Consider the following 27,902-nt stretch of genomic DNA (forward strand, 5'->3'; position numbering starts at 1 on the left):
GCTTCTGCTGCGTTTTGTATGTCTAGCTTTTGTAGCTTTTAGGTTTTATCCATTTGGTGTGAGTAGGCAAACAAAATTTCGAATCTCATTTAGAATGCTCACCAGATGTATCGCAACTTGCTGTGCTATCTAAAAAAGTAACACTCATTCTCCGAGAAGAGATCCAAACCAACATATAGAGTCAGGCTATAGCCTGGAATTACGCACATTCAAGTTTTAATAACTTTTCCAAGTTCCAGCAGGTACTATACTTAATGCGCTGGATCTTTCGCTTCCAAAGCATCCAGCCCTGGTAGTAAGAAATTCACCGACTGCCTCTCCTCCCAAGCCTTTGCATATAGATCCCGCCCCCCACCTACACTATCTGTCCCATAAGTCCGCCCAAATGCACCGACCCAGTTATTATAAGTAGTTTCCGGCTTTGTCCGGCATAACCAACACATGATGTTCTTGAAGCCATCTGCATTGAACCCAGCGCGCGGAAAGACTCGCATAATTGTACCATATTCTTCCGGCGTAATCAACTCCTCATCGCATGGGCCGCGAAGGCTAGGTCCCATGAAATCGGCCACCACACCAAGATGTGTAAGAGCAACCTCGGGAGCGGCATGTCTGGCAATGGAGCCTGTGGTATGCAAAGCGATAGAATCCCAAATCCGCTGGGTGGTGGCTTCGTCGATGGATTCTGTTGCGTCCTCGGAACTCTTTTCGGACTTAATAAACTCTCGTGCGATATTCGCGCTGTCAACCTCGAAACGCTTGTCGGTTGACAATAGGTCTGGTGTTTTGGCCCAGCCCATGTCGTGAAGGATACAACCGATGACTACTGCCTCCAAGTTGAGATCGGGGTTGTCTTTGAATTCGGGCAACTTTTTAGCGATTAGAATTGCCCAATATGCGGAACGAATAGCATGGTTGTAGACCGCCTCGGTACAATGTTCTTTTGCGTATGCGAAGGCTTTTGGAGCTAGCTTTGAGGGTGGGAGCTCAAGGCCAATCGATTCAACAACGGGAAGCTCTTGAGTGGGAGATGTCATGGTGAACTTGAAGTTGGATGAAGTGTAATTAAAGTATGAAGCTTGCTAGGTGGGGATTATCTCCATTGTAGACAAGCATGGATGAGGGGTATATTTGACTGTCAGCATCTCTACTATGCAGGGGAATAACCCATAAAAGGTGGAGCCGAAATACAATACTAGCCAATGCTGACCTCAGATTTTGAAGAAAAGCAGCAGTCTGCAGGGCTGAGACTGTCATGTTAGTTCCGCATATATAACGAAAGTTTACTATATGGATGGCACTTCTTTGGTGGCCAACTATATCCTGCTGTAGCGAAATATAAACTGTTTCCCGACTTATGGGGCCCGTGTACACAGGGATTACTTTATGTTTCACAGACTGGTAGATTAGTTTGTGTTTTTAGTGGCATGAATATTCTACAACATAAATCATGTTATAATCGCCACCCGTGCTATTCCCAGTATATATAGTGGGGTGATGAAGTTGGCCTCATATGCCAGGAACTGGGTCAGGGGGCACAAAGCCCAAAGAAAAAGAAAGTAAAGAAAACCCTAGGAACGAGAGTCTTTGGCAATAAAGATTGTAGCATGATTGGTTGATATTCGACCATTTGGTGGCCAATACCTCGGATATGACGTACACCCAGGAATGGGCGGCCTTCACTGGTCGATCGGGTGATGTTCCCCCATTTCATTTCGAGGTCTGGAGAAAACCCCCGTCCCTCTCTTTTCTTCTCAACTAAAACCAGATCATGCCTCCGTTTCGCAATCTCCTCAGTCGAAAGCCTCAACCCAATGCCGGGGACCCTGCTGTCTTCGACGAGAACTATCTCTCACCTAATCAACGCCCCGCGCCGATCCCGATCCGGAACAGCCATGATGAACCTACCGAGTACAAATTGAGTGGTACGATTGCCCTCTTGAATACAGTCGCAGTTTTGCGCTCGATTATTATACGTTTGCTGTTGGAACAAAGGCTAACCTCATTCCTCGCAGTGGTCAACGACAGTGGAGTCTATCTCCCGGTATGGGCGTTCTAAGGCCGGAAGGATGATATCGCCTGCTAATTACTGCCATAGCCGTCTCCTCCGGAGAAACAGAGCTTTTGGCGCCGATACCCAGGGTCTACTAAACCCGTGCATCACCGCGACCTCGTTGATGAGAATGAGCCTTTCTCCATATCTCGCGAGTCTTTCGACTCTTATCGCCGATCTTTTGTATGTCCGTCCCTGTGAATTGCACTGCCTCCTCCATCAATTAAACTGACATTCAATATTCGATATAGGATATTTCTGCCCGTTCTCCCATAATTCACCCTGACGCTGGTCCTTCTCGGACTTCTCTTGACTCCCGATGCTCCCGGTTAACTCCGTCGGCCACCCATTCCACCAGCTTCACCAGGCCCGACACCATGGAAGAAGAAACTTTCGAGGAAGTGGGTCTGAATGATGAGGCAAAGCCTAAGAAGAAGGGTTTTCTCTCTAGATTCGGTGACTCTTTCAATGAGGCGCAACCAGCCAATGCCACCAAATCCACGTCCTTTGGCTTCCACATCCCTGGCCGGAAGCGCGGTCAGAGTGGTGGTGCGTCCGAACTTGGTTCTATGAATGGTCCCACATCCTCAAGCGCTGTGGATGACGAGAAATGAATTGCATGAGTGATGACATATATTTCGTATTGTGGTCGGGGTTTCCCCGCGGCGTTCTGGAGTTTCGCGAGTGATGCACTACACACTAGCTTGGAGGCATAATATATTCGGGGACTTGATGAACGCCAATGGCGGTCCTGTTGTTCCCAGAGGGTCTATATGGCTCGTGTCACTGATCCGCATTTTGTACACCTGTTTTGCCGAGTTGCGACTTGGGCTGTGTTTTAACGGCAATATCCTACATTTTATTTCCCTAGATCTTCATTATACCATTTATTGGGAGACCACGCATTTCACCACGCATTTCAGTAGTAATCTCAGTAAAAAGTCAATGGATTGAACGAATCAATATTATTATATATTCATGATTGGAAACTTTAATGACCTAGGGCACGGTATGAGGCACGCTCTTGGATCAACAACCACGATCTTTTACAAATGCCTGCGGTGGTTCATGCTTATTTTGACTAGTATAGTTGGCGAATGAGGAATTCAGATGAAGGTCAATTCAAGTATTAAATCTATCATATGCTTGGAATTGTCGTGGTGGCCGTAAACACTTTCTGTAAGAATTCTCCGCAACTATCTTATCAGTGCAAACTGTGCAAACTAAAAAAACTTCCTTCGGCCTGCGACCAAAAAAAATTATCCACCAGCACATCGAGCATTCTCCGCTCGCAACCTCCAATTTTATTACTTATTTGGAGACACCCTACAGCCTACGAAATACATTATCATGGCTGGATTGAAGCGTGCCGTCGACGGCAGCGAAGAGCGCAATGGCAAGCGGAGCAAGACCAAGGAAGGTTCCGCATCTAAGAAGTCTGAGCCCACAGCGTCCGTGAAGAAGTCAAGCTCTTCGTCAAAGAAGGACTCTAAGAAGGACTCCAAGTCCAGTAAGAGCGACAAGAAGCCTTCGAAGAAGATCCAGAAGGAAGAGTCCGAGGATGACGATGACTTTGACATCGACGATGTTTCCGACGAAGATATTGATGCCCTTGATGCCCTTTCAGACAACGATGTTGAAATGGATGACGTGAGCGAAGTGGAAGAGGAGAAGCCCGAGTCAAATGAGCAGGAACAGCAAGAGGCTCGGAAGAACCCCAACAGTAAGTTTCTGTCCTATCTTTTGACGGTTTCGTAACTAATCGCCTTTGCGCCTTCAGACAACTCTCGCGAGTCGCACATCAAGCAGAAGGCACTTCAACAAGAACGCAAGGCTGCGAAGCCCAATGCCGATACTGTCGCCCGCTCCAAGAAGCTGTGGGAGCAGCTGCGCCGCAAGTCCCACGTCCCGCTAGAACAGAGAAAAAAGCTTGTTAAGGAGCTGTTCGAGATCATCACCAACCGAGTTCGCGACTTTGTGTTCAAGCACGACTCCGTCCGAGTCATTCAGACTGCCCTCAAGTACGGAAACCTTGAGCAGCGCAAGCTGATTGCGCATGAGTTGAAGGGTACCTACAAGGAACTTGCGCAGAGCCGATATGCCAAGTTCTTGGTTGGAAAGCTGATTGTGCACGGAGACGAGGAGACCCGCGATTTGATTATTCCAGAGTTCTACGGCAATGTCAGGCGTCTTATTCGCCACGCCGAAGGTTCATGGATTCTCGACGATATCTACCGACAGGTTGCGAGCAAGGCACAGAAAGACAGACTCCTCCGAGAGTGGTACGGTCCCGAGTTCGTCATTTTCCAGGATGAGAACGAGACGACTTCCGACCTTACTACTATCCTCGAAGCCCACCCCGAGAAGCGTGGCCCGATCATGAACCACCTGCGCGAGATGATCAATCAGCTGGTGCAGAAGAAGAGCACCGGATTCACCATGCTTCACGATGCTATGCTGCAGTACTTCCTCAACACAAAACCCGGCAGCAACGAAGCCAACGAATTTATCGAGCTGCTCAAGAGTGACGAAGAAGGTGACTTGGTCAAGAACTTGGCTTTCACCAAGTCCGGCTCTCGTTTGATGTGTCTCTCCTTCGCGTACGCCAACGCCAAAGACCGCAAGTTGCTTCTACGATTCTACCGTGACACTGTCAAGGCCATGGCCGGTGACCTCAATGGCCACCAAGTCCTCATTTCCGCCTATGAGGTCATTGATGACACAAAGCTCAGCGCCAAGTCCTTTTTCCCCGAGTTGCTGAACCAAAACGACAGCGAAGAGACCCGCAACGAGGAGCTCTGCTTCCAGGTCAACGACCTGACTGCCCGTATCCCCATCCTATACCCCTTCGCTGGTGACCGCGTCAAGTGGCTGCTGCCGGAGGCCGACCAGAAGGTCCTGGAGGAGGTCCGCGAGATTCGCAAGGAAACCTCCAAGAAAGACCCCACCATGCGTCGCCAGGAACTTGTTAAGGCCGCTTCCCCCACACTGCTTGAGTTCATTGCCGCTCGCGCCTCTACCCTTCTCGAGACTACCTTCGGCTGCCAGTTCCTCTCCGAGGTTCTGTTCGAGGCTGATGGAGATAAGACCGCTGCTCTCGCCGCTTTGGCCGAGGCTGCCAAGGAGCACACCGAGGCCCGTGACACTGCGCATGTCGGCCGTCTCCTCAAGTCCCTTGTACAGGGTGGAAGGTTCAACCCGGCCACCAAGAGCGTTGAAAAGGTGGAGCCCGCGTTAAACTTCCACGGCGTGCTTTACGATCAGATCAAGGATGAGGTTATGGACTGGGCGACGGGCGCCAACCCCTTCGTCATTGTTGCTTTGGCCGAGTCCGAGGACTTTGAAAAGAAGAGCGAGCTGCTCAAGACTCTGAAGAAGAACAAGAAGGCGCTGGAGCAGGCCTCGGCGTCCGTCGTTGAGAAGGATGGTAAGAAGAAGCCTAGCCCGGCTAGCAGCGGTGCGAAGCTTCTGCTTGAGAAGATTTAGGGGATTTATAGCATGTGTAATTATGTTGTATACAAAAAGCATACATTTATTTTTTTTAGTCTTTGGTCTGTCGTCGAGGTATACAATATAACTAAGTAGAGGCAATCAGGCAATCAGGCAATCAGGTGTCCAAACCGAAATTACAATCTCCACAAAGTGGCAAAGTGGAACTTGGACGGATCGAGGCTCGATCTCAGGGGTTCGTCCAATTTTACATTGTTTACACTTGGACTCTGTAAGTAGAAAGGAAATAAAGGGAAGTGAATAGTTACAGATGTTATCGAGGTTAGGAAACTGTATATACATAATGTATGCATGGGTACCCAGGCAATTCAGTCCTTACTGAAATCAAAACACCACAATGCATATAAGCCCCTTATATACTTCTAAGCCCGTTTGACCTATACTCGAAAGGTCTTTGGCGCGAGACCATCCTAATCAGACGAAATTAGACATCCTTCACCTTGTTGTTTTCTTTTCTGTTCCAGTACGTACTGAGGTAGTACAGCTATATATGATCTATCAACTTGGCTACTACTGTACTTAAATCTACTTAACCTACTAAACTATTGACAATTGCAAGGAGTAGTGGAAGCCTAATGCCTATTGATGGGAATATCTTCACAATCAGCAGATCCCAAATAGGCAATGATCATACGCTAAAAACCTCATCATAATTTAAGGGTGAGCTCAGAGTGAAGCTGAGGCTTTTGATTGACCGACGTACAATTGACAAGGAATCCGCATCTTGAATTTGTGATCTCTCTTCTTCATCTCCTCCTCCTCTCTACTCCATACAACACTCTACGTTGTACACCAATTTTCAAAAGGCCCCAGGGCCCGAGAGAAGGAGAGAGAAAGAGAGAGAGAGATAGAGAGATGCCCTCCCTCACTTTGACAGACCCGGACATGATCCTGCCATTCGATAGCAAACGCGAATCCCAAACTCCCTCCCCACCCCAAATCGCCTACTTGTCGAATCTCAACTCCCGCCAATACGACAATGCCCCCGCCATGTCCCGACAGAAGAAAAATTTTTCTCGCCATGCCTGGACCCACGACGATGTAAATGTGAGTCGGCGATTATCGGATATTGGCGAGGAGCTATCACCCGCTAGGTCGGAGAGTTTCGACACGGACTCAGGCGACTATGCAGAATCGAAGCAGGACCAAGATGGCCTGAACCGTGAAAATGCTACGTACAGTAGCTCTAGTTCCACGATTAGTGCGGGGAGTCGTCGCGCTTCTGCATCGACAGAGGTTCCTGAGCAGCGCGAGCGCGACAGCACGCCTGTTGACCCCGAGATCGCGAGAGCGCAGGCTACCGCCGTGGTCGGCTCTGTTGGTCTCTCGTCTCTGCCGGCTAGCAGCGCAGTGGCGTCTGCAGCCGCAGAGGGTAAGGGGCCCGGCGAGGAATTTTCTTCTGCCATCCTGAGCAGCGAGGCAGAACGGATTTTGGAAAACGCGAAGAAGAGACTCAATGTATGTGAATGTGAAGATTGGTTTTTTGCGCGACCTTGCACAGCAATGCTAACGTGGTTTTGACTCCCAGCTCATGGAAGGAAACCTTACACGCGCTAGGTCCACGACACGCATGACACCCTCTCCCTCGTCCTCGAACGCGAGCTATATCCAGCCATTAGGCAAGCAGCAACCGGTCGGCGGCCTATATCGATCGATCGCGAAAACGGAACCGAAGAATTCATCGTTGAGACGACAGTCGCTCATCGCGTCGCAGGATACGACCAATAATCGCCATTCGAGGGTTCACTCTGAAACGAATATTTCGTCTGGATCGAGTTTATCGAACGATACAAAGCGCATGTCGCGCTCGGTCAGTGCCATGGGCGCGAGTAGCTACTCGAAGCTTCACACCGATGATCGGTCGTTCCATTATGAGCCCACCAGGGCATATCTCACGCACCGCTCGTCGATATCCTCTATAAAACCTCCGATACAGGTGGTGGAGCAAGAAACCCAGGATCAGACGCAGTCTCCTATTTCCACCCCAGATAGTTCCTTGGATTCTCCCCAAGGCTTGGGAATTTCGTCGGATGAGGGTTCCAAATCTAGTCCCGATAGGTTCAGCCCAGTCTACAGCTCGTATGGACCCCCTAGCCGTGCGCAATCGCAGCTGCAAGTCCGCGATCTCCAGTACCAGATGAAAGGTCTCCATATCAAAATCTCTTCCCTCAAGGTGAAGACCCAGGAGGACAACCTTCGCCGGCGCAGTCTACAAAGCTTGCGCACTCCTAGTCCTTTGACCGCCGCTGATCACTGGTATGCCAATGCGTTGGAGCTAAGAGATGGTCGGAGCAGCCGAGGCTCTAATCCTCGACGCGATACCAGCTCTGAATATGCCCGTGATGCCTCAAACGGACCGGCAGCAAAAGAACGTTCTGACTCGGACGAAAATATCGCCGGCAACTCATACAGACCTACCCGTAATGGGCAGAACAATGAGTTTGCCGAATATGACGACAGCCAATCTGTTACCGAGAGCATGTATGAGGATGCCGAGGAAGGCGAATATGACGAGATCGACCGAAAAGCCCTGGATGAGATCTTGCGAGAACCCCTCGACGAGGACTTGGAAAGCGACACTGAAGCCTTCCCTGACATGATATCACAGGACACGACCCCCCACGAAATGCGTGAAGACGCTTTCGACTATGAGCATTTCATCTTGCACAGTGCACTAGGCAATTACACCCAACAATTGCGTCGTGTGAGCAACAGCTCGAACGGATCGGTTGAGACAACTCGGCCCGCATACACAGCACGACACTCCCGCACCAACAGTGCCATGTCCGACTCAACAGTAGCCACCTTCGCAACCGCAACCGAAGGCCGACGCGACGACGAGGACGACATCGATAGCGTAATGTACTGGGACCGACGCTTCAATCACGGTTCGCCCCCACAATCCCCATCCCCTGGACCACACCCCGCTAATCCCCGGACAGAGTTGCGACACGGCCATTCCCACAGTCATTCTCGATCCCATTCTAACTCCCATGCCCACTCCCACGCTCACAGCCACCAACCCAGCCCCATCCAAGAAATGGAGGTCGAAGGCGAGGGTGATCGATCTGTAACACCGAGTGGGTCACGCGAGAACGGCGTTGCTACCCGGGTGGGCATGACTTCATCCCCGCAAAAGACAACCGGCCCGTCATCCTCTGCTGCGGCTGGCTCTGCAACGCCGACCTCCCTCGTTTCGTCGCTCGTTTCGACCGTGCGCGCTGCGTCTAGCACGCCCAGCGTGGGCATCAACGATGATGACACCCAGATGCTGGAGGCGCTCTTCAGCAGCCTGGGTACTGTCTGTACCGATCTGCAGGCCATCACGAGTTCCTCGGATCCAGATACAAAGGCTGCGCGTGTGCTTCGGCGCCGTCTGGACGCCGCACGGAGAGTACTGGAGGGAGAGCTCGATGCTTGATTTTGACTTGATGGTGTTTCTTGCCCATCTCATCTCTACACAGCGACTCGTGCCATGTACCATGATCCAACTATCGCGTGGGCGATATTGACGTTCTTTATCTGTTTCATTTACTATTTTGTTTGGCTCCTTTCTGATGATACCCAGCTTTTTATATGGAGAATTCCCTTTCTCGATACTGTCTCTTTGTGATATTTGTGTATTTAGGTCTTCTGGAACTTCCAGAGTATTAATCCAGGAATAATGTAATATGTATTTGTTATAACATCTCATACAACGATACAAAATTGTTTGGTTAGATGTCTTTTCCATTATTTCATCCTCGCTCGTTACGTGTGACCCTAAGACTTGGAAAACAACATTTGAACAGTTCAATCATTGCTGATTCCTCTTCCTCACGACTCAATCTGTTTTCTCCCCTGCAGTATACTGCACGTTCTCGTCAAGCCCCTTTTTGCCCCGCGATCCCCAATTGGCACATTGATCGCCGATCTTTATGCGATAAAGCCCGTCGCGCTTGAACACTAACAACAAAAAACAATAGTAAGAGAAGGACCAGGTTACAGAAGACAAAAGAGACTAATATATAATCCAGACGAAAAGCGCGTCTCGGAATATCCACCGACCCCAGATTTCGGCGATCAAAAAAGATCAACAAAGGGAAAAACACACTAGAAAAAAAAAAGAATCAACAGCCAAACTGAACTCACCACTACCACCAAGTCTAAGCCTAAGTCCAAGAAAAAAGAAATCCAATCCAAATCTCCACAAAAAGCTCCTCCAATCTCTCCACGCCCAAAAAGTCTTCGCGATGAGCATGAGCGCCAGCGCATCCAGAAACCCCGCCGCGAGCATCGGCCCAGTGCCGCCCTCGCAGTCGCACAGCGCCCGCCGCCTCCTCATCTTCCAGGAGACGCGCAACCCTGCAAATGCTGCTGAACCAGTCTATCTCCCCGTCAACAAGCTAGGCCTGCCCATCTGCGGCGAGGCGCCTGAGTTGCCGTCCATTCTGGAGTTGCCGCTGCGCGTATTGAGGGTGTTTACCGATATCTTCAACCAGCCGAAGTATAAGGGATGGTATGTACTTTTTATGGACCTTCTTTCTTTGGTTCTTGTTTCTGTGGTTATGGACTAAGACTAATTTGATTGTAGGGCTGTGCTGGCTGCTGGTCCTTACCATGACATCTCAGAAGAAGGGAAATTCTACGCTGTCGTTCTGGAGCAGATGTCGAGTGTGCCTTCGCACGCCCCAGAGATCCATATGGGGACTCCGTGATTTGGGATGCGTGTGACTTGATATCTTTGTGGTTGTTTTTCTGGTCTCGTGGGGATATTGATAGATTGGTCTTGAGCTTTTTATTGCCTTCTTTTGTACATTTTTATTATCCATGGTTTTTCTAGCATGTGAAATGCATCAAGCTTGTGATACCTTTTCTGTTCGTTCTTTTCCTGTCTAGATTTGAAGCGTACATATGTAGTCTGCGGCTATGTGGGAGAGCAGGAGGGCAATCGAACTTTCAAAACACCTACGTAGAAGATTATGTATGTATTGTCCCCTTACAATATTAGATAATCGTTTTCCAATGAAAGTGAGCCATCCAAGCCCTAAATTGGTGTTGATATCCATGGGTTCGGAGTTCCAGATTGGGAAGCGGCTATGCCGCTTATTGAGTCAAGTTAATTGAGGTCTCGACATAGTTCTCTCCCTTCAAGACTCTTCAATACTCTTTTATCAGGGCTGCAACATCAAAAGCACAGTGACCAGTCCGTTTCAACAAAGTTCATCAACTATATCTGTCAAGGATCTTGCCAACAGTTTGTATAATCTCTAACCCTACTGTTTCACTCTACTACCTCAGTGTCTGACTATCTTCCCTGAATACCAGGACAGAGCCATTCTTTCGGCCTTTTTTTGTCATTGGTTTCCCTCATCACAAAACTATTTATATTGCCGAGCGACACCAGTCGCACTATGTGGAAATCAAAGAACTCATGGCGGGTTGGAAGTATCACAGTCCTTGTTATCACCGCAGCTTGGGTGTTTATTGTCGTTAGTCCAGACACCTTCAACAAGCTTGTGACTGTGAATGATTGCGACCGAATCTTCGTCTGCCAATTCCTTCTCTGGTGGGAGCCAGCAAACCAAAGACCGTACTCCGTCACTATATCTACTGCCGACGCGCCAAGTTGGGAGACAGGAAGTTACCACCCGAAACTTGATGAACGTGACGTAGATGACGTTTCACTTGGGAATATTGCCAGCATTGTTGGCGATAATGAGCTTGCTACAGGATATCCCCCGGCTAAGGATGAAATTGCCCAGAACGAGGATCAAGTCCACGAAGACAACGAAATGCAGATGGACATTCAAGAGGAGGAGAACAGACCCACTCAAGAGGACGAACAGACTCAAGACAACTACATGGAGGGACTGAGCCACCAAGAAAAGCTCACAGAGGAAACTATCGACGCTGATACCGAATCTGATGATATCGGGCTACTCCATGCATGTCTTTTGAATGGTGACTGTGGGTTGGGGTACATGTGCTTTAAGGGACAATGCAGACCTAGATGCTCGAAACACCTAGACTGCCCAAATGGGTATGAGTGTCGATATGGTCGATATGGGTATCGGTGCTTTGAGAAGAAGGGGTGGCACCGAGAATGTAAAGTGCATCTTCGGTTCTGCTGGCGCCATCACCAGTGCTGCTCGGGATACTGTGGACGTAAGTCTAAGGGGAAGTCCTTGATGTGTCGGCGGCCCCCAGAGGGCGCGCAAGTGGAGACAGGGGAGGGGGATTGGTTAGTGGATGATTCTGCCAGGAGTGAATAACTTTGGCTTTTGTTATTCTTGTTGAATGGTGATACTATTATAATTATTGTTATGTAGAAAAAGCAGGGTATAAAGCAAAAGAAAGAAAATAATACTAATCTGTCACGGATAACCTAGTGGAAGGCTCACCGCTATGCATATTACCTTGCTTCGACGAAAGTCAGCGGGTACTGGTGCCTGGTACGAATCCTGGGGTTGGCATTTCACTCGCGCGAGTAATCCGCGACGCTGGAGGCCACTAAGCAATGGAGATGACACTTGAGGGAAGCAATTCTGCAGAGACATTTCCACCCTGGGATGGCGTCGCCAGATTACACCGTTCTGTTACAGGGATGTGTGCAATTTGGTGTGACAACCACCTCTTCTTCTTTTTTTGCTTCTCCAATTTAATCCCCATACTGTCGTTCTTTTGGTGTTAAATCTACAATACACACTTAATCAATCTTCCAACCTGGAAACACTCGGGCAATCCCGTCTCTTCCCATCTTGCTCCAGCCACCAATCTCGCTAACCCAGGTGCACAAGTAAAGATGATAGCCATCCCATGGCCGTTAAATCCAGCACACACCCACTGCCCCTCAAGTCCATGAACCGCCCCAATAACGGGCGCATTATCAGACGTGATCCCCAAAATCCCCGTCCAAGCATAATCAAAGCCCTCCCCATGCCGCAAAGGCTCCGCCGCACTATCAGAGGCAATATTCGCAAACTCTCGCGCACTATTCCGAACCAAGGAATCGTTGATTCCCGTATCGTCGAAAGTAGCCAACGCCTTCCATTTCTCCGCCTCCGAGTTCGATCCGTCACGCGTCCCCGTCCCCCCAATTACAATCGTCCCGTCGCGCAGCGGGTTCACAGAGAAGAAGTGCTCTGCGCTGTAGCGTAGCGACATTGTTTTCTTCAACGCGTCCGCGCCAGAGAGCGAAGACCGCGGGATAAAAGATTTCGCCTGCGAACGACGCGGCCGGATAAACGTCCTCAGCTGTGGGAGCAGCAGACCCGCGTACGCGTTCGTGCAGTGGATGACCGTCTCTGCCGCGATGGTCCCGCGAGCTGTGTGAACATCCCACCTGGCGTCTGTGTCGCGCGCTTGGTGCGCCGTCACCCTGGTCACTGGACAGTGCGTCCAGAGCTTGCCGCCCTTGGCGATGAAGTCGGACAGAATCCACTGCACTAGCTTGGCGGGGTTGTTGGAGGCGGCAGGCCACTCATAGGCGCGGATTGCGTTCGGCACTCGTGTTCTGGCTTTTGCTTCGTCGCCTTCGTGGATCTGTACTTGGGAGATGTCTCCGCCGGCTGCTTGGTACCCTGCTAGAGCTTTGGCTTGGTAGTCGGCGGATTCTTGAGAAAGGCATACTTCCAAGGTAGTTGTGTCGACGAAGTCGGAGTCGATGTTGTGCGTTTGTACGAACTCACGGATCTTTTGTAGGACTAGCTTTTCGTTTTCGAGGATCTTTTTGGCTTGCTCGGCGCCGTGTAGGGAGGCGTAATGGAGGAAACCTCGGAAGGCGTCTGCGTAGATTAGTATTTTGTAGTTTTGGCCCAGGAACTGATCGTGTGGTTGATCGGGCTGCACGCACCTGGTCGAATGTGCCCGGCATTTCGCCCACTGGCTCCAGATACAGCCTCGCGAGCTTCCAAGATCAGGATCTCTTCGCCTTTTGCGCCGCCTTCGATCAGCTTCCAGGCTGTCAGTGATCCCGAAATGCCAGAGCCAATGACAACATATTTGATGGCATTGGGGACGTCTGCTAGTCGATTGGCGTTCAAGTGAGGGAATGATCGCGTTCCTCTATGCCAGAGAGACAGACAGGCAGATGGAAATGGTAAGGATGGTTCCATATCGGACTATATAGTCGGGGTTATTTTGGATCTGATCATGAAAATAAGGAACGACTATGATGGGGATTGAAAGCTTCAAAACAGGAAAAAAGAGGTTACCTCCGCGATAACTACATCTAACGACTTTAGATGCCGAGTTGAATATCGTTGAGGGGTACATATGATCGGAGCAGTATGTGCCGCCAGCGGGCCTTGAGGGGTATTTGTCCACTAATTTTTCGACTCAAGATAACGCCATGGTAGTGCAGAATTGGTTGTTTAATATGAATCTGAATATGCAAGTCAGCAGTTGCAGATATAGTATGTTGTACGGGTCCAAATAAAGGCCTAACTATATGATATTCAGAGTCCATCAGGTCGTAAGTAATCATATTGGGATGCAGCTAACTATATCTTGACGAGTAACTGCGTTGCGATTTAAATGAATACACTTGGAGTTCTCGCCCAGATGCGACCTGAATTAATGTCAAAATTCGGCAGACAGCTTATTGTTGCCTGATGTTCTCGCCGACCTTGCCTTTTCTCAGATAGATGCTCAACCCGCCACATAGATATATCATATCACACTCCTACATGAGAGGAATCGCAATCACTAGCCGTCCATATAAGGGCAAATGAGAAAATCCAAGTATGGGCGGCCTTTAGCACTAGTAATAATTGCAGCGTGGACTGTACGCTGGGGGTGCGACACTGCTTGGTTCGGCAATTATGATGACTGATCTGTCACTACTTCGGTGCCTGTCAGGGATGTTAGCCAGCTCTGTGCAGTGAGGCTTGGCAATAATTACATCCAACCACTGTGATCCTCACAAAAGTCTTCGATCTGCTCGATATAAAACTGGCACATATTCAGTCAATTCATTCGCTCGTATTAGTTCAATATCCATGAACTGCTTACGGCCACCGAGCTGACCCTCATGCTAGTAGAAGCACACGAGTCTTGGTTCCTGACTGTCACTTTGGCGGTCCCATGAGTTGCAACCTGTGTCGACCCTGGCGGTAGACTAGTGGAACTGTTTAGTATGCCTCCGTACATTGTGGGATTCGATTCTGATGTAATGCTCACTTGAAACCGCCCTCGCTGCTTTTCATTGAAGACCTCAGAGCTCCAAGATCACTCTTATACTTCTGAACTGTGCCTGAGATCCCCCGGGGCCACCTCCAGCAATCGTCCGGTTTCTCAGAACGTCCCTCTAAGCCGCCAGATGCTGGAAATTGAGAGTTAGTTGAGTTCCAGCCAAACTTAGAACTCTCATTGATGTCTGAGCCAACTTCGATAAACTGGACCAAGAATGCCTCATAGGTTTCCAGTCCAGGGGTTGGGCTCACAGTCGGCGAAGCGATCGCAGAATGGCCAAGTGCTAGGATGTTTATCATAGCCAAAAAAGTGAGAAAGAACATCTTGATTATTGAGTAAGGGTCCTTGGGAGTAATTGTGGGGATGGAGTGAGAAAGGGCTTTGTCTATGTTATTTAGGAAGGGCGATTGCCCTCAATTTATAATTCTTAAGGCCATAGCTGACCATTCTACCTAGATCGTCCCTGAACACGATGTTACAACCAAGCTGGAACAGCTATGGCCAGGATTTGGGGGCGAAGCCGCGATCTGTCAACTTCTTGAACCAATACGCTTCCCCAACTGCGAACATACAAGGTTGCCTCACTGCAGCTGCTCGATAACGCGATTCTACACCAAGTTGGAATACTTGGGCGGGTCTTGACCTTGAAATCATAGCACCTATTGGCAACTATTTTCGAAACGGCTTAACTTAAAATCACGATAAAAATGAGTGGTCATGGGGCTCAATCGGGTTTGCCAGGACACCGCGGAAATAGCAAATAGTTGACTGGCGACCCAGAATTATGAGTCAATATATTGGCTCATTGGATCAAATGGAAGCTGTTTACATAGTTCTCGTTGTTGCTATTGGATGAATCAACATGTACTTTATTGGAGATGTGCGTGATCTTTTTTATTGGTTCGCAAATACTTGCTATGATTTATGCCTTAGCCTATCAACATGGGCCTAGCTGAAATGCAGGTCGGGTGGGGTTTTCGGCTTTTAGGACCCGCCACCATGGGTAATCTGGAATGGGATCGGTACTAGTTGAGATTTGGAGTTCGTCGGGCTCGCGGGAAGTAAGGGATGTCTCAAATCAATGTTAAAGCAGGTTTGTGTCGAGACCCATTTGCCGATTTTGGCAATGTCATGCACGTTGTAACATTGTGGAGTAGAAAAAGACACTCTCACAATATTGTAAGTCCGAAAGATCCGCAGTCTTTGTCTAATATTGGCCCCTGGGTGAGAATTCCTATGAACTATGCCATTATTCTATTTGGTTTATCAAAAATGCCCAATGGTTCGTTAGTGGGTCGTAATATCATCTTCATGCAGGTTCGCGGATATTAGAATGCCAAGATGGAATTAAGAACGAGCCGCATATACGTAGAATGCTATTTAGATATAAATGGTAAAAGGCGCAAGCGAATTTCTTGCTCATAGCAAGCGCTCAAACAGCAATGGCCTTCTCTGAGTCAGACATTCCTGACCTCTCTGGGAAGATCGTAATCGTCACCGGTAAGCCATTTTCATTTGTTTCAAAGTTCACAACCCAAGGGTTTACTGTCATATCCTAAAAATTCGGTAGGGGGAAACTCTGGCATAGGTCTTCAAACAGTTAAAGTCCTCGCATCCAAAAACGCACGCGTATATCTGGCCTGTCGTACCCGGGCAAAGTTTGACTCGGCCCTTGCAGAGATCCATACTCATTTACACCAACATGAGGCCGACGTCCGATTTTTGGAACTTGATCTTTCAACCATGATGGGTGCAAAGAAAGGTGCTGAGAGTTTCAAATCGTACTATGCCCTTTTTTGACCCCGTTGCCCTAATCTAATGATTTAATAAATGCTAACGATATCACCAGACAAGAAAACAAGCTCCACATCCTCTACAACACCGCTGGAGTGATGGGAACACCCAAAGGGAAATTGTCAGAGGACGGATATGAATATGTAACGGACATCTTTCGCGTTCATCTTTTTACGAGATGTCATCGAAAGTGAACATAAGCTAACAGCATCAATTATATACTGAATCCAGATCTTCAGCGTCAACACCCTTTCTCTCTTCGTCTTCACGTACAATCTCCTCCCGATTCTCCAATCAACAGTATCCATATCATCCCCAAACACAGTCCGGATCATAAACACCGCGTCTAGCGGTGCTAGCCAGGCACCTCGAAGTGGCATTCCACTCGACGATCCCACAATTGGCGCAAGAAAATCCCCATCGCAATGTTATGGACACTCCAAAATCGGGGTTGTGCTCTTGACCAGACAGCTTGCGAAAAGATTCCCTAGTATCCTGAGCTTTGCCCCACATCCGGGTCCCGTGCAAAGTAATTTGACAAGAGAATTGGGTATTCCGGGGCCGGTTATGTGGGTTTTGAACGTGAGTATCTTCCTAGCCGTATCTTCAAGGGCGGATAGCGCTAGTTTGCCCATTAAAGTCTATACATCTGACGCGAGACTTGGCTGATTATTTAGAGAATCGTTTTCAAACCGGTTGCCTACGGTGCCCTTACGCAACTTTATGCTGGGACTGCCCTGACAATCGATGGAGTTGAAAATGGTGCTTACATGGTGCCTCTGGCGTGAGTTCTCCTTTCGACCCTCCACATCCCAATGTCAACGAGATCTCTGACAACTAGAGTTGATAGAAAAATTGAACATAGTCCTCCTCATCCTCAGTGCGATGATGACTCTTTTGGTGATAGATTGTGGGAATGGTGCGAGAATGCTATGAAGATGGTCAATGCTGGTTGAAGTATAAGTGAAAGGTAACATGCAGTGCGAGTGTATTTTTGCGACCTCCCAATTTCTAAGACTATTTATGTGTTCTCATATAATCTGAAATCAGCGAGAGACTAGTCCCTTGTTGGTATTTAAACAGGCCAGGAGGCGGCACTGAGTTCAGTGTACGGCGAGTCGCAAGTGGCCTAGCAGATTAATCTCATATTGTATCAATAGATTTCATCAGTTTTCTCATTTTTGACAAAACTTGGCAGCTTTTTGAAGAACCAAGATTTGCGTAACTTCTCAACCAAGATCTGTCTTGTCACAGTCATTCAAAAGTTAACAGGTCCCTTAAAAAGACTGTAGTCTCTGAATGGCACGTTGCTAGTCTCATTAGTATCATTCTCAAAAATACAAAACATCGGCATACGTCAAACAAACTAGTATGTAGGTAAACTTGACGTCCATTTCTCCCTTCATCATGCCTTTCGACAACCTGTCATGCCCACAATGGAATGTCATCACTCTCCCTGGAGCTGGTTCCAGGAACCATTCTCATAAATCAAGACATCGCTCATCTCTTCCTCGCGAGACAGGGCGATGGATGATGGATACAGAGGCTGTGTAGGGATTACAACTGATATTGGGCACAGTGTATGCACGCATACTTCCGTTTCCGAAGAATGGCGGTACCACAGATTCCTCTGATTACTGGTATTACCGCCGAGCATCTGTTGGTGATCGCGAGTATCGTGCTCACACCGGTTTGGGATTGAAGAATCGAAACTTGATAAGCTCTCGTGTGTTGAGAAGTGGCCATCGTCGATCGTTTCCGTTTTGTTTTCTAACGAGACCGAATCCATCTCCACATCTCTGGAGCCGTCTTCTTCGGACGAGCGCTCTATGTCTTCTTCAGAATTCAGAGGCTCATAGGCCTCATCTGAGTCTGAATGTGTGCTTGATTGCAGGCGCAGATTGAGAATGGTTTTCGGATTTTCGGGAGTTTGCTGTGGAGTAATCAGGTATCCTTTGTTTTCTGACTCCGTGAGCGACTCCGTGAGCGACTGCGATGGCAATTCACCATTGGCGCACGATTTGTGTGGAGTTTGCTTGGGTGTGATCAAGCAAACTTCATTCTCCGAATCCGAAAGCTCTTCATCCACGTAAGGGAATTCACTTTTTAAGCCACGCATAAACTCCACAATTTCCTTACTGCAAATCCACCCCCAGCAATTCGTAAACCAGTGCGCCGCATGCTCCCAATGGAGAGTTGGAAACTTGACAAGAGACAGGAGCTTGCCGAAGGCTCGACCGGATCTGTACGGCGACTTTCGCTTTGCTGCCAAATGATCACGCAAGCGTTTATTGCAACGTACGGTACTGCGCAAGATTGACAACTGTAAGAGACGATTGATATCACGGTAAGAGATTGCGACTCGCTCCAGAGTGCTGAAATTGATTGTGAAAATTACAGCTTCGCCAGGGACCTGCCCCCAAATCAAGAATTCGCCTTTGCCTCGCCAGGAGAAGGTAAAGCTTCTGGTATATTTCGCGATAGGATGGGCATAGAAGACTTCTGTGCGAATCTTTTTTGTATCAATGACTGCAATTGTTCCGATTTTCAGACTGCGTGATGCGCGTTGGAGGGGTGCCAAAGGCGAACGAAATGTTGAAATGAACGGGGTCAGGATCTTCTTTGGACTGACATGGTTTCGAAAATGTTCTTCGAATTTCTCATCATTGATTTGTTTCCGCTTGAAACAGACACCGCTGGCGAAAAGACCAGATAGAAATCCCTGACGGGAGTTCACGCCCTGTGAGCCACTGTCATAACATCTGTATAGCAATGGCGGGATTTGATCCACAGGTAGTCCTTCCAATTGAGGGTCATCAGGTTCGCTGCCTTGATGATGATCAGGGTCTTCAACGTTGTCTTCGTCTTGGTGTTCGTGCTCTTCGTCTGGGTGTTCGTGCTCTTCATATTCCTTCGGCGGTTCGGTCATGCCTTCGTGATCACACCATAGGCAAGTCTTTCCATGGCTTGTCACAACTGGCTCATCGTACTTATAGGGATGCTTCTGGAGATCTTCTTGGTGGTCAAGGGTCCCGCGGTCGCTGAAACTTTCGCCGATGAATTGATGGCTTATTTCTTCCGGAATTGACAATCCCATCAGATTATTATTCTCTCGTATGAGAATTGGGGACGGGGGAGATATGGATGAAGGAGATGGGGATGGAGGAGATGGGGATGGAGGAGATGGGGATGGAGGAGATGGGGATGGAGGAGATGGGGATGGAGGAGATGGGGATGGAGGAGATGGGGATGGAGGAGATGGGGATGGAGGAGATGGGGATGGAGGAGATGGGGATGGAGGAGATGGGGATGGAGGAGATGGGGATGGAGGAGATGGGGATGGAGGAGATGGGGATGGAGGAGATGGGGATGGAGGAGATGGGGATGGAGGAGATGGGGATGGAGGAGATGGGGATGGAGGAGACGGGGCCAAGGAGACTGGCGCATTCGGCACAATATGCGGGTTCTTCACGAGCAAGCCATCAGTTTGGAATTTTAGATAGTGTTAATGATTACATACCGACGAATTCATCTGATCACGGCTGACATCTTCAGATCTCGCACCAGCATTCCAGCGAGATGTATCGATGTCGTCAACTGTTTTCGCCCGTAGGGGAAGCTTCAAAGCTTTAGCTGAAGATTGGATCCTTGCGATTATCTCTCTCCAGTAACCACTTGACTCAAAATCGGTTTTCATATGCACATGAGACCAGTCCAAATGCCCAGTATCTCTCATCCAAGTCCACTGTGCATACATGGTTTGGAATGGAATAAAGCCAGAGATACCGCGCTCTCTCAGATGTTTTTGGAAAATGTAACGAAATATCTCCTCGAAAATTTTCCTGCTGCGAACGAAAAAGCGAAATAAGCAACATAGAACCTGTCGCTTAAACTTATCCCACCGCAGGTTGGGTCGTTTAGGCGGTTTGCGGGACTCCATGGTTGATGATAATGCTCGGGTGGCTGAAGTGTGAAGATACGGAAAAAGAAAAGGAGAGAGAAGAGGACTGAGAAACGAATGCAAGGGAAGGGAAGGGAAAGGAAAGCAAAAACAAAGAAGAGATGGGAGGAGGAAGAGATGAGAGAAACAAGAGATGAGAGGAACAAGAGATGAGAGGAACAAGAGATGGGAGGATAAAGAATTAGGATGAAGGTTGAGAGTTGAAGAAATGGCCTTCGTCTCAAATAAATCAAGCTAGAGATACAATACCCAGAGGAAGGTGTCTGCACCATCTTTGAGCCAAATCATCGACGCAGATTAGCCAGGAAGGATCCTCCACGGCGCAATCTGGTATGACAGAAAGAGGCCAGAATCGACTCCAAAGCTACATAACTATGTGACACTCTAGTTGTCGATGGACATGTCTTCCTCACATCATATGATTGAGGTCATACCAGATGGGGCCCGGAGGCTCTCCTAATGATCATTTGGCGAAATAAGTGCTGCCTTATTTCTACGTAGGTTCGTCTTGAGCTTCAATAAAATTCAAATTTCATTGGACTATAGACACTTTAACTCAAGAGCTGGGGCTGAAAACCGCACAGAGTATAAAATTTCCTTTTGCGCTTATCACTCAACAAAGCTGCGTTGTCTTCCGTCATCTCGACTCTCCATCCAAGAGGATGTCTGACTTTCTGATGTTTCTCCAACTAGGAATAAGAAACCCCGTAATAAGATAGATACACACAACAAAGTACTCCATCAAAAGACCCATAGTCAAGAAGGGGGCAATCGGGCCGTTGAGATCGTTCCACCTCAGGTCTGCTGGCTGGAATACCGACAAAAAGAGGTATGTGATACGAACGGCTATGAAAGGCGTAGCAAGAGCCATGGATTTGAGAATCTGAAAGCAGAAGGTTAGAGGGAGAAAAAGATGTGAGAGGGTCAGCGAACCGTTCTGCTGGTTGCCGTAAGACACAATCGCTGTGTCCAGAAATACACTTGCATGGCAAGTAAACACCCGACGAACACCAACACGACGATGTATCCGGCTTTGACAATTTTAATACCCGTGAGGGCATCACTGACAGTGTCACTTCCTTCCAGAGCTCCTCCTGCGACAGTGAGTGCGATTCCGGCAATGAAAAGGAACCGAGTCACGACTAAACATTGCCGGATTTGTCGGCTCATATCTTGCTCCAGAGCCGCTCTAGAACGTATTAGACAGATAATAACGCATAGGAATTACAACCTGGTATTATGATCAAACTCACATTATTCGAATGAAGCCCAAAGTCGCTCCGATCAACGGAATCACGCCAGCATTGAGGAAGATGACTGAAGCTATCATCACGCCTGTACTGTTGGATTTGGTCCCAATAATTACCAAAATTCCTGCGGTAATGCGAACTGAGATTTTATCATATTAGATATACCGGATACTAAACCTGGGAATTCTGACAAAGAAGATACTCACTGATGGAAAAAAATGACAAGATGATCCACGCCATGCGAGGTCGCTTGTGCCGATAGCTGGCGAGATAAAGTGCAATAAACGTTACCGGTATATAGAACACAATTTGTGCAATGCTCAACTTGGAATGACTGCCAAACATGTTGATTTCAAGAATTGTCAAATTTAGGGTTGTTCGTTCCTCTGAGCCGTAAGCCCGCTTGTAAAAAATCAATAAATGAAGGACGAATGGAAATTTTGTGTCTCTTGGTGAATCAACAGTAAAGAAAGAAAGGGAGAATCCTCCTCTTTATAGAGATATTTTCTCGATTCTTTTGCTGAACAGCCCGGCTGTGCAGAAATCGTCTCCATAGATGCCCTCGCAAGATCAGCCCCCTTTTGGGTTTAGCGTCAGACACCATCGGAGATTGCGATGTTGATTGGTCGATCTTGGATTTATGGACCCACCTTGGTAGAGCCGCCCCGAACGCCACGTCAAAACTCTTGAACTGCAAACCCCTCTAGTGAATACCAATTAACCTTATTTGCCAAGCATTGATCCTGATATTTCAGTATTTAGGTGTTGTAATGCAACGCCACACAGGGCTAGACCAGCTTGTGTCATGGTTGGAGTAGCTGGCAAGTCAAGAGGCTGCAATACCTGTCGAAAAAGAAAGATTGCAGTGAGTCATGTTAGACTTGTGTATAGATTTAACAAACTGACTGACTGAGTATCTAGTGTGACCAGCAAAAGCCTGCCTGTGCCAAATGTATACGCTCACAGCGAGTATGTGGCGGGTACGAGAAAGAGAGAGTATTCGTACTGGTTCAACCAGCAGCTGAAAAAACACATACCTTTCTCAGACCCCACACCCTATCTCCACAAGGAACTCCTCAGATTGAAGCAGTCAAATCAAATATATTTAGCCCAGCGAGCGTGGTTGGAGTCAATAAAATCCCGCAATCTTTCACCGAAACAAGCCCCCTAAATGTGATGATGATGCATAGAAGCATCGAAAGCCACAACTTGATCCAAGCCTTCCTATTGAACTGCTTTCCTTCAAACTGGCCCTCAACTTCACACTCTTGGATCTCCTTACTTGGAGAGTTACCCACCAAAGTCGAGGCATTGGAGATATCAAGTGCAGCAGTCGCAGCTTCAGCACTAGGATACATGTTCAACGACCAAGTTCTAGTCAAACAGAGTCTGACTTACTATACTTGGGGCCTTCAACTACTACAAAAGGCGTTGCATGATCCACGTCTTATGCGAGAAGATGGAACCCTGGCGGCGTGCATGGCACTAAGTCTTTACGAGGCCCTTGAATGCCCTAACCTGGGATCCGAAGGCTATTTCAATCATTGTCATGGTCTCATCGCTCTGATTCAATCTCGCGGCCTTGATGTTCATTCTTCGGGCACCGGCAATCGATTGTTTCGCGGTGTTCGAGTCCCTGGGGTAGGTTTCGTAAAAGCTCAGAAATCATGTTTGCTCGTCTGTTAACCGTACTTCTACTAGATATTATTCGCCTTGAAACACCATACCTCCACCATCTTCTCTGAGTCTACCTGGATGGAACAGCCTTGGATAGGAATACAGAAGACACCTCACGACCGGGTAACCGACTGTCTCGCCCAAGCCCCCGTGATCCTGGAACGGGTGCGATCATTACCCCGTCTGAGTTTAAGCCACCAGGTTGATTTGCTTCATGAGTTAATCCGTGAATGTTGGCAAATTGACCAAAAACTAGATGTTGCCTATGATCAGATGCAGCAATCGGCGTCAGATGTGCTATACTGGCAGGTGCCGTCGCAAACAGATCCTTTACTTCAGTCCGAACAGTTTGAGCCCCTGTTTCCAGTCGTTTTCTGTTTCCAGAACGTCCAGATGGCTGCAACACTGATGCTCTTGTGGGCAACACGGACGATGGTTTGGTCGGGTCTTTCCAATATGTACCAGTACTTGGAAGGAATCATGCTCTTTGAAATCCCAAGTAGTATGTCCCTCGAATCTGACTCACTCCAAAGTGTGGTTTTGGAACCGTTGGGTGTATGCAATCCGCTCGATCGCTGCGGAGAGTACTTATCCATGGCACATCGAGTCTGCCAATCCGTGGAATACTTCTTGAGAGATGAAATGCTATTAGCTGGGCCATTATCTGTTAGCCCCGCGCTTGGAATTGTGGTAGACAGCCTGCGGAATCGACCTGGTCATGATCAAGAAATTGCATGGATACAAGCAGCTCTGGAGGTAGTTCGACGGAAAGGACTTCGCGTTCTGCAACATGTGAACTTATAACGATGTGGATTGACAATTACCTAGGTAGACCGTCAAATTATCGGACAACTGATAGCTACTACACAAACACGTGATTCTTGACAAGCAAAAGTGCAATATAAATATACATCAGCGGTTCCAACTTTTGGCCATAAATTTCTTGTGAATAGAAGTAGGACCATAATATTCTGGCGGCTAGTATTCCTCATAGCCCAAAGTGGATTCAATCGTATGCGAACTTCGATCAAAACTCCCCAGGTCCTTTGCCGAAAAAGCTTCCCTTGGGAACAGTCAACCAAGGGACGGAATTGGCATCTGCCGTATTGGACCCCACTGTGTTTCCCCACCAGTTAAAAGTGACAGCATGGTATCCCAACGCGAAGAAAATGATGATTGTAGCGATGGCAGTGCCGGTATCCATAGCTGCCTGAAGCAAGTCTACGATTTCGCATGTCAGTAAATTATGTTCGTGAGGGGGACTTTGGTAAAGTAGATTCTCACAGTTGTAGCGTTTCCACCAATCAAATGCACGCTTGCGGATTAAATAGTTGAAAACGAAGCCAACGATAAACCAGAGGGAGTATTGGGCTGTCAGGTTAGATTCAAGCCATTTCGTCAGAGAAGGGTCGGGGCACATACTGGTGTTAGCAGGAGGGATGTTACCCGCCGCATTGAAGAAGATCGGCACGTTGATATAGCGGATCCAGCTGTTGGGATAGCGGCGGTAAAGAAGGTAGACAATTACAGTAACAACAGGCTGAAGAGTCAGTAAATCCCAACCAAATCATGTTTCAAGACTCACCCCGATGAGGAAGAAGTAGACAAGGCCATTGTAAACCTGTCCAGACTGGAACATCCGCTGCGGACCAATAGTGCCCCAAATCAAGGAAGCGTTGTACATCACCTTGGCACCGTTGCATGTGAATCGCTGTTTGTTGGTTGATTCACAGAGATCATTGATATGTCCCATCATCCATCGCAAGACTATATACGTTAGCTCAAATCGAGATAAATTTTGCAAGCAATCGTACCTCCAGTCTGAGTAGCTGTTGCTAAGATACTAGCATAGATCTGACCAAAGAACAAAACGCGTGGCGGGATTTTCTAAATAATCAGTGAAATTCAACTGATTGGGTGAAAAAGTCACATACCATGTATTGCCCGAGCTTCAAATCCTGCGCGAAATCCATACCGTGCTTGACTGCATTATAGCCGTAACACTTCACCATTAGATTAGCAATAGGCTTTCCCGGCCAAGCGTATCCGGCGATCATCTCCGTAATAATATTGAGAAACACGCGCTGGTTTGTTGTTCCTTGCAGAATGCCCTCAGGGACAATCAAAAGCACTGCCAACCCGAAGCAAACCACGATAAAGCCCCAGACCGGCAGCTCTGTGTCCCAGTATCTGGTCGTCAGGATACCAAGTCCTAACACCACGATAGTGAGGATTCCATACCACCATTCCGGAACTTCTTTGTACTCGCGCATGAGACGACGGTGAATATCCTCGCCTCCATGTTGCGCATTCTTCAGCCTGGCCCAAATTTCCTTACCATTGTAAAGATAGGTATGCATCACGATGGCGGTGACTGCAGCGAATGATAGTCCGTAGGTCAGAGAATAGGACATCGAGATGTACATGGGAGAGTACTCCTTGTATTTGCTCTCGCTGAAATCTAAAGCTGCATCGAGCACACGAGATACGTTGTAGGAGCTTCCCGTGTTGTCGAAAGTGCCTGAAGAAAGGAGGGGAAGACTAAATAGTCAGTATGTTTGACTCATTTCACCAGGCTGGAAACTTACTAAGCGCTATACCACACATTGGAGTAGTAAAGAATCGGTGATAGGAACAGGTAGAAGAATACGACCACAGCAAAGGCGTTGCATGTGATGTAGAAAGGGGTCATTAGAGGGTACCCGGCGTAGTTGATCTGTGTCCAGTCGATACTGATAGGTATCAAGCCTAATCCAGAATTCATCTAAGCAAAACGAGGTTAGATCGATGCAAAATTTGTTCATGATACGTCTGTGGACTCACTCCAAAGATCGTGTTGACCTTCTGATTTTGAGGCGCAATCCACGTCACAAAAGCGAAAGTGCTCAAACTTGTCCAGATATAGTCTGGGAACCAGTATAGAACAAAAGCAAAACCAGTAACGTAGGCAAAAAAGCGATACCGGGTGATAGTCCAGCCATTGGCTGGCTTGCGGCTTTCGGGTTCATGTAGTGCCTGGAAAAGAACGGTGGAAGATAGCGAAGTAGGCCAGACCAAGGCAGCAGGGTACACAATCCACCGGCGGGCAAGGCCTGTCAGACCGAATCTGTAAAAGTCAGTTTTGAATAGTATAGAAAAAGCAGGATCCCCCGTACCCAATCATCTGTGTTGTCAAAAGATACAAGAAAGAGAAGCCGGCTCCGAGGTCGCGATTCCAATATACAGGACTGATGATTGCCACCAAGGCACCTTGTGCATAAGCAGTGGTTGCGCTAATATTGACGCACTGTTTATATTGTTAGACTTTGTTTGTCAACTCAAAACTTCCAAAGAAGTGATTATTTACTCACAATCACAATGAAGGCGTGCTCCTTGATGGTGAATTTCCCTGGATTAATATCGAATGAAAGTTTTCCAAGAGGAACCGTCCATCTCGGGAGCTTTTCCCAAGCTCGACCAATAGGGAACACGAGGATTTGGGCAACAACGTAACCAATCACGAGGGAAGGCTGAGAAATGTTAGTAGATATCAGTAAAAGCAAAGTTGAAACAAACATAGCGTAGCCCGAAGAATTGGTTAACTCCTGAGAACAAGATGACGAAAATCGTCATCAAAATCCAGGCCCGAACGGCTGCAATGAATTGTTAACGCGGTGAACTTTGTTGAATGAACAGCAAAATGACTTACTATTGCAGGCGATAGTGGGATCATCTTTGTTAGACACACAAGCCGCAACCTCAGGGACTAGGAAATGTTAAGAACGGCAGATGAGGTATGTATAGATCGACTCACAAGGTGACTGGTCACCCTCCACATTCCATTTGAAAGCTTCAACCGGCGTGAGCTCTGTGAGCTCTGCTCTATCAGACTTATACAGGAATTCTCCCGGATCTTGATTACTGCGCTCGGATTCAACATCTCGCGCCGGCGCCTCCGATATGTTGGGATCCTTGGCTGGATCCTTGGAACTTGCCATAGCTGAAATACTTTCAAGCCGGAGTACGGAAAAGAGGATTGATAGTCTGAGAGATATAAAAAATCCCGGAGTTCAGTTCTTAATAGCAGTTCCCAGTTGGCTTTTTTTTCTCTCGGATGGCTTAAGCCGAGCCAAGATGCAAAAGTCGCGATAGATCCACTCAGAATGACAACAAGTTGCCTCCGCCATGGAAATACGCTAAAGCTCTACACCGGCTTTGAGTCCATAGGGTTTTATACTAACTTAGGCAGTATGACCGGTTGAGCTATGAATACCCGCTTACGCACACTAGGAGCACTAGATAAAAAGTGTGTTGCGTACTTTCTTCAGATCTCTATCTACATTATCTGACGCCGGGCGAGCACCCAACGCATCTACATAGGTGGAAGTACTCTCTTGTTGTACTTTGAGAATGTATTCTGAAGTCACATACACAGGAACAATATTGTCATTTTCCGTAGCAAGAGTGGCAGAAGCAATGTCATCTGGAAAATGGGGTCAACACG

The 27,902-nt window shown here is 47.9% G+C and overlaps 13 protein-coding genes across 13 annotated transcripts; 7 read left to right on the plus strand and 6 right to left on the minus strand.

Annotated features, from left to right (window-relative positions):
• Nucleotides 1–251: 251 nt before the first annotated feature.
• N7529_007696 (uncharacterized protein) lies at nucleotides 252–1,037 on the minus strand (the record flags this gene model as incomplete). Its single annotated transcript, XM_057243223.1, has 1 exon — nucleotides 252–1,037. The coding sequence occupies one exon, from the start codon at nucleotides 1,035–1,037 to the stop codon at nucleotides 252–254; it is 786 nt and encodes a 261-aa protein (XP_057094761.1).
• Nucleotides 1,038–1,771: 734 nt separating this feature from the next.
• N7529_007697 (uncharacterized protein) lies at nucleotides 1,772–5,539 on the plus strand (the record flags this gene model as incomplete). Its single annotated transcript, XM_057243224.1, has 6 exons — nucleotides 1,772–1,925; nucleotides 2,016–2,044; nucleotides 2,099–2,236; nucleotides 2,305–2,629; nucleotides 3,324–3,776; nucleotides 3,834–5,539. The coding sequence occupies 6 exons, from the start codon at nucleotides 1,772–1,774 to the stop codon at nucleotides 5,537–5,539; spliced, it is 2,805 nt and encodes a 934-aa protein (XP_057094762.1).
• Nucleotides 5,540–6,418: 879 nt separating this feature from the next.
• On the plus strand, nucleotides 6,419–8,984 carry N7529_007698 (uncharacterized protein; the record flags this gene model as incomplete). Its single annotated transcript, XM_057243225.1, has 2 exons — nucleotides 6,419–7,021; nucleotides 7,092–8,984. The coding sequence occupies 2 exons, from the start codon at nucleotides 6,419–6,421 to the stop codon at nucleotides 8,982–8,984; spliced, it is 2,496 nt and encodes an 831-aa protein (XP_057094763.1).
• An 811-nt stretch (nucleotides 8,985–9,795) lies between these two features.
• N7529_007699 (uncharacterized protein) lies at nucleotides 9,796–10,260 on the plus strand (the record flags this gene model as incomplete). Its single annotated transcript, XM_057243226.1, has 2 exons — nucleotides 9,796–10,061; nucleotides 10,137–10,260. 2 exons carry the CDS (start codon nucleotides 9,796–9,798, stop codon nucleotides 10,258–10,260), a joined length of 390 nt encoding a protein of 129 aa, XP_057094764.1.
• Nucleotides 10,261–10,956: 696 nt separating this feature from the next.
• Nucleotides 10,957–12,036, plus strand: N7529_007700 (uncharacterized protein; the record flags this gene model as incomplete). The annotated part of the gene is made up of 3 exons (XM_057243227.1): nucleotides 10,957–11,522; nucleotides 11,593–11,710; nucleotides 11,935–12,036. 3 exons carry the CDS (start codon nucleotides 10,957–10,959, stop codon nucleotides 12,034–12,036), a joined length of 786 nt encoding a protein of 261 aa, XP_057094765.1.
• Nucleotides 12,037–12,238: 202 nt separating this feature from the next.
• N7529_007701 (NAD(P)/FAD-dependent oxidoreductase) lies at nucleotides 12,239–13,659 on the minus strand (the record flags this gene model as incomplete). The annotated part of the gene is made up of 2 exons (XM_057243228.1): nucleotides 12,239–13,329; nucleotides 13,398–13,659. The coding sequence occupies 2 exons, from the start codon at nucleotides 13,657–13,659 to the stop codon at nucleotides 12,239–12,241; spliced, it is 1,353 nt and encodes a 450-aa protein (XP_057094766.1).
• Nucleotides 13,660–14,721: 1,062 nt separating this feature from the next.
• On the minus strand, nucleotides 14,722–15,060 carry N7529_007702 (uncharacterized protein; the record flags this gene model as incomplete). The annotated part of the gene is made up of 1 exon (XM_057243229.1): nucleotides 14,722–15,060. One exon carries the CDS (start codon nucleotides 15,058–15,060, stop codon nucleotides 14,722–14,724), a length of 339 nt encoding a protein of 112 aa, XP_057094767.1.
• Nucleotides 15,061–16,179: 1,119 nt separating this feature from the next.
• On the plus strand, nucleotides 16,180–17,319 carry N7529_007703 (uncharacterized protein; the record flags this gene model as incomplete). Its single annotated transcript, XM_057243230.1, has 5 exons — nucleotides 16,180–16,237; nucleotides 16,308–16,518; nucleotides 16,587–16,674; nucleotides 16,763–17,113; nucleotides 17,209–17,319. The coding sequence occupies 5 exons, from the start codon at nucleotides 16,180–16,182 to the stop codon at nucleotides 17,317–17,319; spliced, it is 819 nt and encodes a 272-aa protein (XP_057094768.1).
• Nucleotides 17,320–17,978: 659 nt separating this feature from the next.
• N7529_007704 (uncharacterized protein) lies at nucleotides 17,979–19,628 on the minus strand (the record flags this gene model as incomplete). Its single annotated transcript, XM_057243231.1, has 1 exon — nucleotides 17,979–19,628. The coding sequence occupies one exon, from the start codon at nucleotides 19,626–19,628 to the stop codon at nucleotides 17,979–17,981; it is 1,650 nt and encodes a 549-aa protein (XP_057094769.1).
• A 56-nt stretch (nucleotides 19,629–19,684) lies between these two features.
• On the plus strand, nucleotides 19,685–20,202 carry N7529_007705 (uncharacterized protein; the record flags this gene model as incomplete). The annotated part of the gene is made up of 2 exons (XM_057243232.1): nucleotides 19,685–19,994; nucleotides 20,087–20,202. The coding sequence occupies 2 exons, from the start codon at nucleotides 19,685–19,687 to the stop codon at nucleotides 20,200–20,202; spliced, it is 426 nt and encodes a 141-aa protein (XP_057094770.1).
• Nucleotides 20,203–21,129: 927 nt separating this feature from the next.
• On the minus strand, nucleotides 21,130–22,087 carry N7529_007706 (uncharacterized protein; the record flags this gene model as incomplete). The annotated part of the gene is made up of 4 exons (XM_057243233.1): nucleotides 21,130–21,375; nucleotides 21,426–21,681; nucleotides 21,746–21,881; nucleotides 21,949–22,087. The coding sequence occupies 4 exons, from the start codon at nucleotides 22,085–22,087 to the stop codon at nucleotides 21,130–21,132; spliced, it is 777 nt and encodes a 258-aa protein (XP_057094771.1).
• A 460-nt stretch (nucleotides 22,088–22,547) lies between these two features.
• N7529_007707 (Zn(II)2Cys6 transcription factor domain-containing protein) lies at nucleotides 22,548–24,223 on the plus strand (the record flags this gene model as incomplete). Its single annotated transcript, XM_057243234.1, has 3 exons — nucleotides 22,548–22,607; nucleotides 22,664–23,383; nucleotides 23,444–24,223. 3 exons carry the CDS (start codon nucleotides 22,548–22,550, stop codon nucleotides 24,221–24,223), a joined length of 1,560 nt encoding a protein of 519 aa, XP_057094772.1.
• A 223-nt stretch (nucleotides 24,224–24,446) lies between these two features.
• N7529_007708 (uncharacterized protein) lies at nucleotides 24,447–27,396 on the minus strand (the record flags this gene model as incomplete). The annotated part of the gene is made up of 13 exons (XM_057243235.1): nucleotides 24,447–24,640; nucleotides 24,704–24,790; nucleotides 24,842–24,959; nucleotides 25,005–25,186; nucleotides 25,234–25,306; nucleotides 25,354–25,960; nucleotides 26,008–26,183; nucleotides 26,243–26,525; nucleotides 26,575–26,705; nucleotides 26,770–26,928; nucleotides 26,975–27,051; nucleotides 27,108–27,164; nucleotides 27,213–27,396. The coding sequence occupies 13 exons, from the start codon at nucleotides 27,394–27,396 to the stop codon at nucleotides 24,447–24,449; spliced, it is 2,328 nt and encodes a 775-aa protein (XP_057094773.1).
• Between the last annotated feature and the right edge of the window lie 506 nt (nucleotides 27,397–27,902).

This window comes from Penicillium soppii (genome assembly GCF_028829465.1).
Source record: "Penicillium soppii strain IBT 18220 chromosome Unknown utg000006l, whole genome shotgun sequence".
In the NCBI taxonomy this organism is placed as follows: Eukaryota; Fungi; Ascomycota; class Eurotiomycetes; order Eurotiales; family Aspergillaceae; genus Penicillium; species Penicillium soppii.